Source organism: Lissotriton helveticus, chromosome 6 (genome assembly GCF_964261635.1).
Source record: "Lissotriton helveticus chromosome 6, aLisHel1.1, whole genome shotgun sequence".
NCBI classification, from domain to species: Eukaryota; Metazoa; Chordata; class Amphibia; order Caudata; family Salamandridae; genus Lissotriton; species Lissotriton helveticus.
In genome coordinates, this window is record NC_136067.1 from 879,412,624 (window position 1) to 879,430,847 (window position 18,224).

General features: G+C 41.2%; 1 protein-coding gene across 1 annotated transcript in view; it reads right to left on the reverse strand.

Moving 5' to 3' along the window:
- SLC35F1 (solute carrier family 35 member F1) overlaps positions 1-18,224 on the reverse strand; it is a 1,021,228-nt gene that overhangs the window by 96,780 nt on the left and 906,224 nt on the right. Inside the window, exon 7 of the mRNA XM_078646867.1 lies at positions 17,725-17,879. Coding sequence (XP_078502993.1) covers positions 17,725-17,879 — 155 coding nt within the window. The remainder of the gene's footprint in view (positions 1-17,724; positions 17,880-18,224) is intronic.

The following is an 18,224-nucleotide window of genomic DNA, read 5'->3' on the forward strand; positions in this document are numbered from 1 at the left end:
GGTGCTGTATTCTCCAAAGAAGATGCCATTGGACGCTAAATTCTTCCTAAAGAAACACCATCAAATGCTGTATTCATCAAAGAAGTGGCAATAGGATGCTGCATTCTTCAAAGAATGCGCCATCGGATGCTGCATCCTTTATAAAGAAGTGTCCATCAGATGCTGGATTCTTCATGGAAAAGCTGCCATTGCCTACTGCATTTTTAAAGAAGGCACCATTGATTGTTCATTCTTCATTGAAGAAGTCAGAGGATGCTGCATTCTTTATAAAGAAGATATTGCTATTGGATGCTGATTTCTTCAAAGAGGTGGCCATTGAATGATGCATTCTTCAAAGAAGGAACAATTGATGCTGCATTATTTAAAGGAAATATCATCAGATGATGCATTCTATAAAGAAGAGGCCATCAAATACTGTATTCTTCAAACAAATATGCCATTGGTGCTTTATTCTTCAAGGGAGAGGCAATTGGATGCTGTGCTCTTCAATAAAACACTATGGCAGATCATAGTACAACATGGCATTAGTCAAGACCTGTTGTTTTGTTAGCCCTGGCCTGTTTTGTTACTTCCTCCACAGGGCAAACCTGTTTCCCAAGTTCAGTGGTACTACAATCTTCTTTAGGGATGTTGCTAATTTATCCATGGATTTCATGAATTCCAAGCCTATTATCTGTGACACGGCTTAGCATCTGCACTACTCCTACATATTGTCAAACTCCCTGATGAGTGGAAGATTGTTCCCTATCCTTGGACGAATGTCCCATTCTGAGCCTATCAGCACAAATTTATGAAAGCACCATATGGTAAAGGTGGCACTTGCATTTTAATTCACCTGCATAAACACATTTAGACCTTCTCACACTTGACGTTGTTTCATGGCCGGTAATATATCTTGATTTCTCCCTAGAGGTGGTTGTAGAAGTAAAAAATATTTTATTTAGGCTCCCCTCTCAAAATTAGCAACTTTAAAATCACCTTAGTTGAGGTAGGTGTCCCAGAGAAAACACAAACACATGCATTGTTGTCACCAGTAGCAGCACTCAGGGGTTTAACAATGGTCCTTCAGGTGGATAACAATGTTGAGTTGTGATCAAGTGAGTCAGTGATACCAGTGTACTGCATGCCAGAAGGACACACAAGCAGAATTCGCCAGCTGCCTGTGTGATATGTATCAACAACTACACGTTTAAAGTTTGGAAACCATTACCTCTACAGTGGGACGTCAGAACCTGAAATTATAATTCGGGCTTGTATCTTCCTGCAAACTAGTGGGGATTATGGGGCATATTACCAACAACTAGCGATAATTATCGCTATGTTGGTTTAGCGGCTATATTTTTATCGCCGAGCTGCGGCGATTTTGATCGCTTAGGAACCTTGCTATTATCAAGGTTTATCTCCTAAGCGATAAAAATCGGCCGAAATGCATGAATATCGCTGAAAAGTCAGCGATATTCATGCATTACCGAGCTAATGCTCTTAGCCATGTTATCCACCTACCATTGGATAACATGGCTAAGAACTGCTCAGGGGCGGGTGTTAGCTTTTGGAGATATTTGCGCTTAGCGCGAATATCTCCAAAAGTTGGTAATAGGAGATAGCGATGTTAGCGACTGTTCCAGACGCTAACATCTTGGCACGCCCACTTTGCATGTCATTAGTGATAAATATCACTGACATGTAAAGCGGGGCCCAAGATGGTCGCTATCTACTACTAGCTGTCGCTAACTGGTGTTAGCGACAGCTAGGTAATAGGGAGATAATTTTATCTCCGCTTTCTTGGCTTTTAAAGCCAAAAAAGCGGAGATAAACCTCTTTGATAATATGCCCCTATGAGTAATTTTCCTCAGGCTGGGGAATAGCATGCAGAGCTTATGTGGTGGTAATTCACAGTTTCTTTTACTTGAGCTGAAGGGTTAATTTTCTGCTCCCCTCAAATTGAAGTTTGAGGGTGACCCAGAGATCAGTTGCAGTAGGTACTCAGGCTTTGCAACTCTTCATAAGTCTCAGTGTCCGGTGGCTCTGGGCATAGAATTATTGCTTCTGGGAGTTTGAGGACTCAATAATCCTGGGCACAGAGACACTGGAAACTTTGTAGATGCCTAGAGTAGTATCCCCAGTGGGATATCACTTCGGGAAACTCATAATGATAGCCTAAGTGGGGAGGTCATTGACCCTCTCAGGAGCACTTAAGAGCCCATGCCCAGTGCTGTGTCCAGCAAACCATACTTATTCTTTTGAAGGCCAGACGGGAAGGACTCTGTCAAAGCTAAACCATGATAATGTCTCCATCCAATACTTTGGGAGACTTTCAGCTTTTTAGTAATGATACTCTGTACATTCACTATCGGCCTCTCTACTGGTATGGAGGAAAAATCAGATGCAAAAACTTCACAGACAATAAACTATTAATTCAAGTTCTCAGGTTGCTTGTTGTTTCAGATTCTGAGTTTCACACTTGAATAAAGTGTGATTATGGCATTAGTGAATAGTATGAACACACCTATTCTTCTTAGCACACTGTCTTACCTACATAACCCCATCTAGGCATTAGCTAGAGTAAAGTGCACATACAGAATCAGACGAGAAGCACATTTGGTACTGAACCATGATTTAAAATTGGGTGCAAATTTTCACTCAGTTTGAAACATAATGCAGCACCCGGAATGAAGCTATACATCTATGGTATCTAGGTGTCCCAGATTTGCCAGGACAATCGAGGTTGGTCAAAATTTGTCTGTGTCAAATTGAACAAATTTAGCCCAAGTCCCTGTTTTCAAATTAGGTTGACTGAATACGGAAAGAAGCATTTTATTCATGTGCTTCGATGCACAATTAGCAGCAACTAGAAGAAAGCAATTTAATGAACTCAGATTATACTGTGTACTGTAAAAGTTGCATTGAATTACTGTTAGTGCCACATTGTCTCCACATTATATGTTGGGGAGCACGATCAATGAAATCTTTCTGTGTCCCTCGCCGATGCAAAATTGGAGTCCCTTTTTTGTGGAATGCCTGGTTTTGCTTTCGAATTCTGGTCACTCTGCATAAATACATTTGTGGCGTAATGCAAAATAATTGACTCCCTGTGCCAGATTTTAAAAGGTTTATAAACTGTTAGGATGGGCTAAATTTGTAACCTTTACTCAGCGATGCGGCGAGCGCAAGTTAAGTGGTTTAATTATTTTTTTAATCTTACTTTCCCTATCCTGTCGTCAGTCAACTTCCTCCTTCCCAGCCCCACTGCCCCACCTCTGTTACTTGTGTCGGCCACGCCTGTCAAAACGGGAAACATCCTTTACAACGCAACTTTTACCACGCAGTGCCTTTATGACGCAACTTTTACAACGCAAACCATTACAACGCATTGCGCTGGGGGGCGCTCTAGGATAGGGAATACGTTTAATTTACTGTCCAACACCTTCCCTAGTGTCCACGGGGACTGGAGTTGGAATAGTAAATTAAACTATTCACTATCCAGCACCCCAAAGCGCTATGCGTTGTAAAGGTATGCGATGTAAAAACCGCGTTGTAAAGGCATGCGATGTAAAAGCATGCGTTGTAATCTCATACATCCGTCAAAACATTTTGTTTCAAATGTGGAAGCAGCTCACATGTTGCTATATTTAAGGGGTGTCCTGCCCTGAGAAAACAGTGCAGTATATGCAAATGCATTGGTCATTTTGCAAAAGTGTGCAGAGACAAAAATTACAGGGAAGGAATAAAGTTTCTCAAGTCACTGAAGAAAATATTGAGGAAGAAGGAAGTGGAAGTGGAGTTATTTACTCACAAAATGGGATGGTCTTGATGGTGATGGAAACTGGATTGTCAGAAGGGAGCATACTTCTGCCACCTCCAATGTGCAAACTTATTGTTCATAAAGTTGAATTTCAAGTAATGGCTGATTCTGATTCGACATTCTCCATAATTTCCAAGTGTACTTTTGAAAAGTTATTCACCTCCAAAGCTTCAAGCCTTGACAAATCAGATGTGCAAGCCAACACATATGATGGTAAAAGGATTGACTTCCTTGGACATTTCATTGTAGACACCAATTATAAAGGTACATCTGCATGTATAACATTTTATAAAGGGAGTTTGCATTCTAGGATGGAGAGATCAAAAACTCCTCAACATTACTCCTAATTCAAATGCCCAGGTTCTAGTGATGGTGGTTACCGAGGAAGGGAATGTTTTCAATGCGATATTTGCTTTTTCAGAGGTAAGAAAATGGAGATTGGCAAACTCAATGGTTTCACACACAGTATTCAACTAAGGACAAATGCAGAGACAGTCAAACAAAAACTGAGGAATGATTTATAAGTCTTACTGGCGAATTTACAAAGAGATGAAATATTGGAAGTAGCAGAATCCCTGAATTGATATCTCTGGTGGTTTAACCAAGAAAAACAACAGAGAACTGAGAATATGCATAATCCTTAGGGCACTTAATGCAAAGATTGTGGTCAATAGCCATCCTCTTCTCAAGATCAACAATGTATTATCTATGTTGGATGGGGCTTCCATCTTCTCCACTGTTGATATGTGCAGTGCATTTGATCAAGAGGAATTTTTACAAGAGTCATAACCACTAGCAGCCTTTGTGATGCCATTCGTAGTCTTCGAAAATAAACACATGCCCTTCGGCCTAGCTTCTGCGTCCTCAGTCTTTCATAGAGTAATGTTTCATATCTTCAAGGATATGGAGACAAATGTCGGACATTTTCAGGATGACTTGTTGGTTTTCTCTAAAGACTTGGAACAGTATGATCAAATACTGGGAGAAGACTTCTAAAGAGTTGAAGCTGAAAGATGATACTGAGTTATAGAAAAATAATTAATTGCATGTGTTTGGGCTGTTGAGCATTTCTGCCATTTTGTATGATGCACTACGTTTACTATTTAGACAAATCATACACCATTAGTATCTATTCTTTTTCCAGGAGGTGGTTCAGCATCTTCAGCCCGTGTTGCTAGACTAAGCTCTTGTTTGAAGGAATATAACTTGTACATGATATATATTCTAGGGAAATGTAATCAACCAGCTGATTGCTTGTTCAGATTGCCTTGTAATCAAGATGTGTAAGAAAGTGTTATGGATGAAGAGGTGGATGTGGTTGCATACACTGGAGATGTTTGGTCCTCAGAAGATAAAGATTTGTGCCAAGTAAAAGAATATATTGAGACGGGTTTGCCTGAAATTAAATCCTTAAAGGGGAGTCTTCCATCTTACGATCAAGTACCCTCAGAGTTGTCCATCAATAGTGGTTTGGGGCCCGATGTAGGTAATCCCAGATTACCGATTCTTAAATACCGAATCATACCGATTCGGTATTTAAGAACTGGCAATCGGGATGTAGGTATATTTACCGAATTAATTACCGAATTGGTATGATTCGGTAATTAATGAATCGGTATTTACCGATTCTGTAATTGCCATTGATTCCAATGGGCCTTGAGGCCCATAGGAATCAATGTCAATTACCGAATCGGTAAATACCGATTCGGTAATTGGGGGAAAAATTGAAGGGTGGCAGGGTGTCACTTTGACACCCTGTTGCACCCCTCAATTGTGCATGGGTGCACATGTTGCAGACATACATGCCCTTAGGGCATGTATGTCTGCAACATGGCACATTTTGTAAAGCAAAAAAAATGCTTTTTGAAGGGTTTTCATTATTTACCACCAACTTCTAGCTGGTGGTAAATAACAAATTCTTAAACCCTTGTAGCACTGAAAACAGTGCTACCTACATCTAAAATTACAGAATCGGTAATTTTACCAATTCGGTATTTTACCGAATCGGTAAAATTACAGAATCAGTAAAATTAACGATTCTGTAATATTACATGCCCTACATCTCAATATCCACATACCGGTCGGAAACTGCCGAAAATCGGTATTTTCGGCCGTTTCCGACCGGTATTTGCCTACCTACATCGGGCCCTTGGTGTTTTGTGGAGTAAATGCATTTCACCTTGGGGCATGTACAAAGTTTTGATCAACCAAGGCCACCAAAGCCACTCAGGGATGCCGTCTTTGAAGTATTTATAAAGACAATAATTTGGGCAGCCCTCCATGGATACTGAAATAGAACATGGGTGAGAAAATGTGAATTCTGTTCAAATTCTGACAAGAATTGTATAACAAGGATCATGCCTATGCAGAGTGTATCCTTGCCCTCTTGGGCTTGGTAGAAGATCAGCCTGGAGATTTCTGGACCCTTCAAATGCCTACCTAGTAGTATGCAGTATGCAATTGTCTTGATTGATTATTACTTTAAGTGACCTGAAGTTTTGATGAATTAAAATGTTACAACATCAGTGGTTTTAGAATTCTTAATGGAAGTGTTTACTCGGGAGCGTTTCCCTGAAGTAATTCTCACCAATAATGGAGTACAGTTAACATCTATGGAGATGTCTGAGTTTCTTGACACTTACAAAATCAAACACGTTAAGATAGCACTGAATGATTCCCAATACAAAGGAGAGGTAGAAAGATGTAATAAGAATCTCAAGCATAGTAATCATTTAGCAACTGTGAGTAAAATACCTCCTGCCTTGGCCATTAGGAAACGTTTGTGGAGTTACTGTATTACACCACGTTCTGTTACTGTCTTTTCCCCATTCCTATTATTAAAGGGGAGAGAGTCCACCTCTGCCATTTGTCCATAGTAGCTCAAAAACAAATTCCCTTTTTCCAGTACTTGGGATGCCACCGATCACACACAGTGCTTGCATCAGAGTAGAAAAAACATGAACGTAAATCTAAAGCCTATTATGTTGATTCCCATAAGGTCACAAGTTCTGACATCCAGAGTGGAGACTTTGTTGGAATTCAAAATCCTAGGAGTGTGGGAAAAGTTGGAAGCAAATTCCTTAGTCCAATTAGAGTGGTAAAGAACAACAAAGGTAGTGTTATCACACATGACAAAAATTGTCAGAGTCTTAGGCATGTGTTTAAATGTGGGTATTATGCTACCCCATTGCAAGACCATATATATTCAGATAATTGTGATGAAGATTTCAATGATTGTGATCACATATTCTTTTTAGACAATCCTGCCATTCACAACAATGACAGTGGTGCAGTTTGCGACAGATAGGGTGATTATGGCCCAGATGCATGAAGCTAAAAACCGCTCGCAAAGGGGCAGATTCTCAGAATCTGTCCCTTTGCGACCGGTATTTTTGCATTTGGGATGCATCATCCCAAATGCAAAAATGGCAAATTAAGAATTCGCTAAATTGCGATTACTTGCATTTAAGGAATCTCAAATTGAGATTCTTCAAATGCAATGCATGAAAGTTTAAAAAATAGGGATTTCGCTAATAGGGCTCGCAAATTACCATGAAGTTCAACTTCATGGTAATTTGCAAAAACTTTGAAAAATGTTCTAAAGTGCATTTTTCAAAGTTTCATGTTGTGCACACACATGCCCTAAGGGCATGTGTGTGCGCAACATATGTGCACAGATCAATTTCAGGGGTGTACAGGGTGTCCTTTGGACACCCCTGCACCCTTGAAATCGCATTCTCATTTTGTGATTCGCTAATTGCGATTCGCAAATTGAGAATGTCTTCCCATTCATTCCTATGGGCCGCTAGGCCCATAGGATTGAATGGGGAGGTATTCCTTAATTGCGACTCGCAATTAAGACATTTTAAGAAATCGCTATTTTTAAAGTGATTTCTTCTTGCATAGCATTTTGCTATTCCTTATTAGCGATTCCTTATTTTTCGCTAATAAGGAATCGCAAAATGGATGCTTGATGCATCTGGGGGATAGTTACCTTGAGCCCAAGGGAAGAAAATCATGACACCATAAATACCCCACAGGAGAATTCTGAGTCCATTGCAGAAAGAGTCAGAGTTCCTCCTCACTCAAGGGTGTCTCCTGGAAACTCATGCAAGGTTTTTAAAACCAAGCTATATTACAGAAGAGAGATGTGTTACGTTGTGTAGTGTAGTTCCTATATGCCCAATAGGCTCTGCGCATTGGAATAACATAAACGATAGTTTAGACGTAGGACTGAGGTCGACTAGGTCTCTATTGAATATGTTAGACTTAATTGTGAATGCCAGCTAGCTCAGAAGTCACTAGAAACTTTCTCGAGTGAACAGGAAGGAGTTAACTTTCCTGAATAGACAAGAAGGGATTAGTTTCTGACAACCGCATAAACATGACAACTTTGCTCCCTCCAGAATAAGGAGTATATCTCCAGAGTTGCGGAAACAATAGATAGTTATTTCACTCAGTCAATCGTGCATGCTTAGTTTCACCAGGAGTGCAGAGAAATAGAGAGACGGGCGTTTTCAATAAAAGTGGTTATTACTTGAGCAGTCTTCTTTCTCATGCAAGAGAAGTGAATTGCCACAATTGCAATACTTGTCATAAAGTAAAGTGCGTACAGTAAAAGGAGTATTATGAAATAATACTGTAAAAGCATGGTACAGTTTCTAAGCCATACCGTGTTTAAAATAGATAAAATATATACATATATAAAATCATTGACTAAACATACTCAACTGGTGCTTCTAATATACGCCTACCCCGGTGTACCTAACCTAAGCCTAGTACGTGGCAAGGAGTAAGTGAGCTGCAGTTTAAGTTAAGTTAGTTTTTGCCAAGAATCTGAATCAAGAATTCTCTAAGGATCTAATCAGCTCCGTACCTTGGTTATAGAATGAAGGAGGTCTTGTATCTCTTTCACAGGACTCGATCTCCCAGCAACCCCCAAGGGTGACTGGAAACACTGGATCTGGATTTCTCGGCAGGAGAAAAGACAGCGTCTCTCTCAGTGCGTCAATGGGAGGGTCGGCTTCCTTCGGCACTCGTTACAGCTGGGCTTCGGGTAAGTAGATAGCCGATCTGCTCCAAACCACCGTGTGTTTGCTTAAGGCAGATGCTGGTATATTTATACATGGAAGGTGCAGAGTTTGACGTATGGTTGGACATAAGACGTCACTAAGAACTCGCAGTTCTTTTAGGACTCCAGGAGTTCTTGGACAAATCAAAACAGAAGCATGGGGAATCCCTGGGCTGCTGGAGGCTTGGGTTGTTTAAAGAACGCGTTGTACTTTCTAGGAGTCTATGGGAGTAGCCTTGCCGTATTTAGACTGCATTGGCTATGACTAAATATGGATATGATTCTTATGCCTTTATAAGGATATGATTTGTTATAACCACATAAGGGCATGAGTCGGGAATATTTAAATAGGGTCCTAGATACGTTCACAACAGTTTTAATCTATTTATAAACGTTTACAATGAGTTACATTTGTTACCCTTTTTATTTCCTTTCCTCCCCCTTCCTTCCTTAGCTTCTTTCCACGTTAACGGCATTTTGTATTTTACCTCGATGCTGATGAGTCAATAAAATGTCATTCCCTTCTCCGTCATTCTTTGTGTCTTGCTATATACAATAGTGTTTGTGGAATGCCTGGTTTTTGCTTTTCAAAGTCTAGTCAATCTACATAAATAAATCAAAGGCTTCACGCTAAATAATGGGCTCCCTGTGATGATAAATCCCACAAGGTGCAAGTTGGAGTAGTTAAGTTTATTTGAAGCCCTGGTGCTGAACAACCGCACCACTTTCAGGATAACAGCAATTGACATAAATTCTAACAAAACAATCTGGACAGAAATGAAACGCAGTCATTAACAAATATATAGGAGTGTGCAGGAGCCTAGCCACGTTCCCAACCCAAGGTAAGTATTCACAACATAACTGTCCCCTTGCAGCATGTGTTGAGTGGGCCTCTGAGTCTGCCATATCTCACAAATATTCATTGGCCTTGTTTTGAATTAGAGCCACACTGAAGGGTTGGGGGCCCCTAAAGCATTGGGGACCCCCCTGCGTCACACGGACTGCAGGGGCCTCTGTTACTCCCCTGAAATAAATTTACCAATTGAAGCCTGGGCATCATTTCAAGCACACCTAGGCTTATGAACACATAACAGCGAGGCAATTAGGGCTCTAAGTTGTCCGAGTCCTAAAAAGCAAGTGCTGAGATGGGTCCCTGTCGGGCTCTACATTTTTGCCCTCACCTTCTGGATAAAAAAAAAATCTTAACTCTGCAGCAGTCACTTCACTGTCTTTGATGTAACTTCAAAGAGACTCGTTATAGTTCTTTCACAGTCTCATCATTTCAGAGCTAACATATTTTCAATATTATAAATAGTGAAGCCATAGTTGTTGCTTATTTAGCATATACGAATAACAACTATTGACAAATCCAATAGTCCTGGCTTCTTGTAGGTGTACTGTTACTTGTTGTATTATATATCTGGATGCAATGCAGAAGCAGCAAAATACCAGTGGGGCTGAACACTATGCTAAGCACAGATTTTTTTGCTTGAGTGTTTTCAAGCCACACCCTTAATTACATCAACCACGCCCCGTTAAGAGATCCCCCCACAGTTTTTTATTCCCACTTAAAGCCCTTCTCCCACTTAGAGCCCTGGAGCAGGGCTTTAAGTGGGATGAAAAAACTGGGGGGTGTCTCAAGGTAGGCGATGCTAATGTAATTAAGGGCGTGGCTTACAAACACATAAGCTAAAAAGTTTGCTTAGGATAGTGTGCTGCCCGCCTTATACTTTGCTGTTTCTGTCATTGCATTCAGATATATGATACAACAAGTAACATCATACCTACAACAAGTCAGGACTATTGGCTTTGTCATGGCTGTTAGTTGCATTAGATAAATAAGCAGCAACTATGGCTCGTATATAATATTGAAAAAGCTTTGACTTAAAGCCCTGGTGACACCATGGCAATGTTGCTGCTCCTGAGTTTCAAAAAGAGAAGGGAAATTCAGAGAGAAAACGATTCTCTTTGAAGGATATCCCTTCCCCTACAACGCTCACCTGGCATGACGTCATGCCGTAACTTCTCCACTAGTGAAAAGTGAGCAGTGTAAGCAGCGCACATAGATGTGCCTGCTGTCACTGCAATCCGAAAAAACACGGGCACAAAACAGAGCTTGATAGAGACCCGTTTCGAGGGGCCCTTTAAAAGACTGCCGGTGCTCAGCACAGGTGAGACCCGGATCACTTAAAGCCCTGTTCTGGAGGCAATGCAAATGTTTGTCTTACAGGCTGAAACAGCACCTCAATACACCACTTCAAATGTGTTGTTAACTAATAGTCCGTTAGCATTCCTAGTGACAGTCTGGGTCCTTCCACAAAGTACCAAAATTAAATTCCTTTCACTGTGGCAGTACATGACGGTATCACACGGCTGAGCTAGTAGAGCCATCCAGGGGGAGAGAATAAAGGGGCCCAGGAGAGGAGAAATCATGGGCCATTTCCTGAGCCGCCATAAAAATGGAGCCAACGAGGGACACTAAACCAGTGTTATGGCTCCAATTTAGCATAAAAGTAATTTCCGAATCCGCGTAAAAAACAGCTCTAATGGATGCGGCACGTGCCATAAACACGTGGATCCGCGTGCCTGCACGTAAGCACCACTCAAACGATAATTAGCAGTGCAGTGTTCTGAGGAGGAAAAGCATTTAGGAAAAATACAAGCAACGCATTAGAGTGAATAATCGGACTCAATGAAGATCAGTGTTCTACTGATGCATACCATTGTGGTCTCTCCATGCTGAGGGCTATAGTTGAGAGAAAGGGATGTATGCAGATTGGGCCTAACACAGACCCCTGTAGTCCCCGTGGTGCAAGGGGGCCCTCAACCAGTCAAAGGGTGCCAATCCCTAAGGGGGCCCCCATTCAGCCCAAGGCCAATATATATTTGTGAAATATGGGTTGCTTAAAGGCCTCTCCTCACATTCTGCAGGGGGGGGCCTTATCATTTTGCGTTATGCCACTGATTCAAAATAAAGCTGAATGAGCATAAATAAGGTAGAACAACGTGAAATATTGCTCAAGAGGTGATCATAAAAACTGAATGGAGCAAAACAAGCCTAATTAGCACATATCAAGTAAAACTGGCGACGTAAGGCTAAGGAAACACCAAGGTCCATATGTAGGTAGCTAAATACCCGTCAGTAATGGCTAAAAATCGGTAATTTACCCGTTACCGACCGGTATTTAGCCCTTTCTAATGTACGAGGCAGGTTTTAGCGATTCGGTAATTTACCGATTCCTTATTTTAAGCAATCGGTAAAATACTGATTCCTTATTTTAAGAAATCGATAAATTACTGAATCCTTAAAAGCTATGTAGGAGGCACTCAAGTGAGTGCACTTTTGCATTCAGGATTCGTTATTTACCACCAACTGCAAGTTGGTGGTAAATACCGAATATCTTTAAAAAAGCAATTATTTGCTTTTTTCAAGGTGCCATGTGGCAGACATACACATGTGCACACATTCACGATTCAGAGGTGCAACAGGGTGTCAATGTGACACCCTGCCACACTTGAATATGCTCCCCCTGTTACTGATTCGGTATTTACCAAATCAGTAATAGATAATGGCTTCCAGTTAATTCCTATGGGCCTCCAGGCCCATAGGAATGAATGGGAACGTGATTCCTTATTACCGAATCGGTATTACAGACTCAGTAATAACGAATGTTACCGATTCGGTATTTTTTACCAGATTTTTAGCTAAATCCCGATTCCTAAATACAGAATCGGTAAAATTCGGTATTTAGGAATCGGTGTTCCATATTTACCTACATTGGCCCCAAATGAGGCAAGATACAGCTAAATAAGTTGAGGTGGGGTGAGCCTCTGAAAGTGTCAGCTGTTTCTGGCTCGGCCCAAGGTCCTTTAGAACCCTTGAACTAAAAAAAAGAGGCTTGCTCAACTGTTAAAAAGTGACTGCCTTCTCCAAATGCGGCTTGGGTCAAAGAGGGAGGGATTAGAGATTGGAGAGGAAGTGAGACCGGACAGAAGAAAATGGACAGCAGTCAGAATAGGGAGGACAAGGAAGAATACAGGTGACAGCCTGGTGATGGACTTGTCTGCAAAAAATATAGGGAACAACACTTGGCTTTGGGCAAGGGTGAGGGAATGGAAAAGGAGGGAAAGAGCAGGGGAAGGAAAGACATGCCATGGAATAGAGGTGAAACTATTATAAACTGGTAGCAAAAACAGGTAGTGCTGAGGCAACGTCAGGTATGTGACATGAGTGAATGTGACTGCCTCTCTTACCAGCTGTTTAGGAGCATCAGCCTGTCACAATTTGCCCATATGCACTAATGTGTCAGTCCACTGCTCCTACACTGTACTCCCTTACACCAGGTTATGACTGGAAAGAAAATAGGCTCAGAAACCAAAATAAAAGTGGCCCATTAGTGAATCAGCTAGCTAAAAAAAGTGGGCCAGCCACATTTGCAAATTCGGGCAGTTTTGAACATGTAAAAACAAGCTGTAGTTGTTCTCCAAGCTGCAGTTGAGCAAATTCATTTGTGCTTGCTGCAGGCAATGACAGTGGTAATATAAGAGAACTCAACAGTAAAAACCAACACACCAGACCATCAAACAGGCCCACATGGAGCCCGTCAGACAGACGGAAAGAGCTCATAATTTCCACCGTCGGGATTATGATGTTGGTTTCCGACGGCTAATCCATGTCAGCCTTTCCGACATGGATTGGCTATTGGAAACTGACTTTGGGGGCCTCTAGCAGGGCCCCCTTCCCCCTGGCCCTCTGCATTTGGGCCTGGTGTCCCCTAAACATCCCTGCATTGTGTGGCAGCCACTGTGAGGTACCTTCCACGTGGTGCAGGGATGTTTACAAACTTCAATTTTTCAATGGAAGCTTGTACTGCAGGCAGTTTCAGCCCACTGCACAAGCTCCCATTGAAAAATTGAGGTTTGTGACTGCACCATGTGCAGTTGCTCCCTAATTGGGTTGTTGGAACCACCGACCTATGATCGGACAGTTCCTTCCCCGAAATGGTGCAGGTCGGAGGCAACTCCGACCAACCTCGTAATTAGGCTCATAATCTTATTGATGTGTGCTTTATACATTTATATCAATGTAGACTGAGCCATTATAGTGACAGCCTTTTTGAATATTGTGTGCTGGTGAGTTCGGTCTAGTCACTTACATGAATACTGGCACTTGATATTTCTGTCTTCTGTCTGCTTGACGGATGTATATGATGTGCGGTTGTTAGTCCATTTTTCTCACAAATTAAGTATCAGGATGGTTTGCTAGGACTCAAGACTGCACATAATTCTTTCCCGTTTTTTGTTATGCAGGAATTTCGTCTATAAATGTTTCATGAAATGGACTTTTGAGATTTTAACATGAGCCTTGAGTTTGTTTATTTATTTATTTATTTATTTATTTATTTATGATATTTGTAGAGCGCATACAATGGCCCAAGGGCGTCTCGGCGCTAAGTGTCTGAGTGTTTACCCTGGAAAATGAATGATTTATTGACTAAAGAGCCAGGTCTTAAGTTGTTTCCGAAAGGACCATAGAGATGAACTGGCTTTAATCGTTGGTGGCAGAGTGTTCCATAACTTAGGGGCTGAAACCAGGAATCTTCTATCGCCCCATGAGACCGTTTTTGTCCGGGGTATAACAAGATCTCCTGAACAAGATGACCGTAATGTTCTGAGCGGGCGATAAGGGGTCAGATTACGGACAAGATGTGCTGGTCCTTGGTTGTGCAACGCCTTATACACAATACACAGGGTCTTGAACCTTATCCTGTTTCTGATGGATAACCAATGCAGCTCTTTGATGGTCTTAGAGGCAGAGTGATGTTTAGGGATATTTCCCAAAAGCCTCGCTGCAGAGTTTTGTATGGATTGTAGTTTATTCAAGACTCCTTCCTGTGCACTGAGAAACAGAGCGTTGCAGTAGTCCAGGGTGGACAGCACAAGAGATGTGACAAGAGTTTTTCCGGCTTTATCAGGGAGAAAAGGGATGATTATTATTAGAAGGAAAAATATATATATTGCTGCCATAGCAGTATGGCTACATGTCTATTCATTTCTGAGGTCTAGACATATGATTGTATTTGATGTTATTATTTTCCAGTTCCGGTAGAGAGAGAGAGAGGGAGAGGGAGAGGGAGAGAGAGAGAGAGTATACGTTCCATAAGAGTTTTGATTTACCTTTGCTTAGGTTTGAGTATATATGTTTAAACCGCTTAAACAGCTTCTTTGAAGTCCCTTTTGGTTTATTTGATTACACATTACCTTTGGGTAGTCATTCCTTGTTAATGTTGGGCTTTTTTTAGAACCCATGTTTGGTTTGACCACACACAGTTCCGAGAACTGAGCACCCATTTCTTTACTTGTGTTTCCACATGTGGTGTTTTGTATTCCATCTTGTTTTGAGTCTTTGCCTGCACTTGTTTTTCCCTTGTCTTTTTTCTTTCGGGAAATCTTTTGCTGTTCACGGTTTCGCTACAATATTGTTTGTACACAATGTTTCATATTATAAGCTAAAAACTTACTATCATGGTCGTGACTACTTTTCTATGGAAAATATAGTATTTTGATTGTGTACTTCATTGCATCTCTTGTGTGTTTTTTTTGGTTTTTTAATGGCTCCATGCTTGATTTAATTCACAGTATTAGGACTTGAGTGTTCAAAATGTATTCTTTTGGAGTAGATGTAAAATCATTAATGTAATGTCTTTTCTCACAAATATATTTTCTTCCTCTTCTTTTTGTCTCCAGGACTGGAGAAGCAGATTTGTGTTCCGCGAAACACATGTTGGCAACTTCAGTGCTTATTTTGGTAAGTCTTTATCAACTCAATATTGTAATGATTGTAACTATTTTGTACTGTTGCTTGATTTGAGAATTTGTCTAAAACAAGGATGCTATATGAATAACATAATAATGGTGTATGGTGAGTTGTGTATTTGTATTTTACTGAATTTCGGTCTCCACACTACTCCTGTTGCTTTTGGGTTACATGTATATGCAGATTTGGATTGGGATCACAATTAGGCCATGGCACTCTCAAAAAAGTGGCCTACATTTCCTGATCATCCCTTTCGTGGATCACCATCTGTTTAGTCTCACTGGAATCTGGCCTGTTATTGTTTTGTATAGTGTGAACTCGGCCCAAAGTCATTGGAGAAATGTACATGAGCACCAGTTACAATACATAAGATCAAATTAATTGTTTTTATTTTAAGAATAGAGATTAAGTGATTTGCCCAGAATCACAGGATGTTGAGCTGACGTTGAGACTTGAACCTAGTTTCAAGGTCTGCACACTGACCATAGTGCAGTTTTATGCAACCCTTTCCTCTCCCCCAACAAGTCCTAATAGACACTGGGGATGAGGTTACAACACCTGGATGCTACAGAGGCTACTTCTCTTACTCACCCCCTCTACAGCTACAGCCGAATATAGCCTCAGGGCATTTACCAGGCAATGGAGATGTCAAAAGCACATCGCTCGGGGAAGGAGGTGAAAATGTCCAAATAAAACCTGGCCCTCCCCCCCAGGAGGCCTCTGCCTACTACCCACCCTCCCAGCACCCACCATGGCCTAAAATTGAATGACCCGGCCGGAGATAACACTGATTCTGGAAGGGCACACGAGGCAGGGCGCCGAGGTGAGAATGCCCCAAAGGCTAAAGCAACACCTGGACCCCAGCCTCAATTTATAGCAGGGCAGGGGAGTGACCATGATACTGGCGCCATGTTAAAGTGGCCTGGTGGGGACTGGAAAAGAAAGTCAGTCTCTTGGGCTCGTTTACAGAGGCCACAAAAAACCGACCTATCAACCAAATGCCCGATTGCCCGCCTTCCCAATCCGAGCCTGTGTATATGAAAGTAGGGTAACTGACACCAGTGGGTGATCGTGCAGGCAATAAATTCAGTTCATCCAGTCTTTTCTCTTAGTATACCTGAATGAATTAATGGCCACGATTCTAGGTGAAATTGGCAAGAATAAATCAATTTCTTAATAACACAATAAAAATAATTCTTAGGCTAGGCAGCTACATACATTCAACCACCCATGGCCCAAGATGTCTGTTCACTGTCAGTCTTATATCATTGTAGTTGTATGTCTCTTGGATGCTGGGTTGAATACCTTTTTGTGTACAAACCCTTCTCAGTGCACTTTTTGTTTGGGATAATATCTTGCATTGGGGTGATTACACAACTATTTTCTATTCTATTGTACACTACCCAATCTGGGGACTCTTCACACAGATTGTCATTTCACCCACGGTCCCCTTGCATCACTGTCAAAATAAACACCCCCAAGAACCAACAGCACATGCTCGAGCTCAGAAAACATTCATGCCATGGCCATAACTCTAACACAACAGGGGCTGCAAGTGCACTACAAGATAGTAGACAGGATGGATTATTGAGTTGAATGTTTGCTGCTGTAACAGTCAGTTTGAGCGAGGGCAGAACTGTTGTATGAAGTACTATATAAAAACAAGTTATTATTAAAAAGGTTACATTGAATCTGTGAAAGTTACCATGCTTCTAGAAATAATGCTATTGCAATATTGTAATATTGTAATGCATACTTCCACCGTTCCATGGTATACAGCACTTTATATAAGGAAATCAAACCCATTCAGAGGATTTTCTTTATAATTTTCTGCAATGTGTCGAAAAAGTGAGGCAATTTATGAAAAGTCGCCAAAGTCCATAAAATTCCGCAAGAACATACAAATGTACTGTAAAGAAATCTTCAAAATGTATGTGAAGAAAATAATTACATTGATGTAGGAGCAAAATCCAAAGGGGAAATGTCAAAAATCATATCACAGTGATATTGGTGATTGTCAAAATGCCCACTTACCGTGTAATGAAAGAGAAATAAGCCACAGAATAGGCTATACAGATCTGCAGTCAGAAAGGAGAGGCTGACAGATGTGGCACTGGTTTTCTTGATCACCACTGGCATGAAGCTGTAGAGGCCGAACATGCAGGCACTGAAACCAACATAGAGGAGCCCTGGAGGGGAAAGGACCAAAAACACAATGATCCAACACTTATTCTTAAAGAAAACATTTTTCCATTAAGCAAAGTGTCTCAACTTAAAGGGATGTCAGAGCTCCCAATAAATATTCCTTCAGACAGATCTTAACTATGTTAAGTAAAATCTTATACATATCTTGGAAATGCAGGGCCCTGATTTGTGACAGTTAATTGTAAATTTTGACAATGAGTGCTGAAGATGGGCTAAACTGCTAGAATTATGCAAAGTCCCATAGCAATAGGGACTTGAATGTTCAACCCCCAACAACGTTCTGTCACAGATACCCAAACAGGAATTGGACATAGTGTATTTTAGTTACG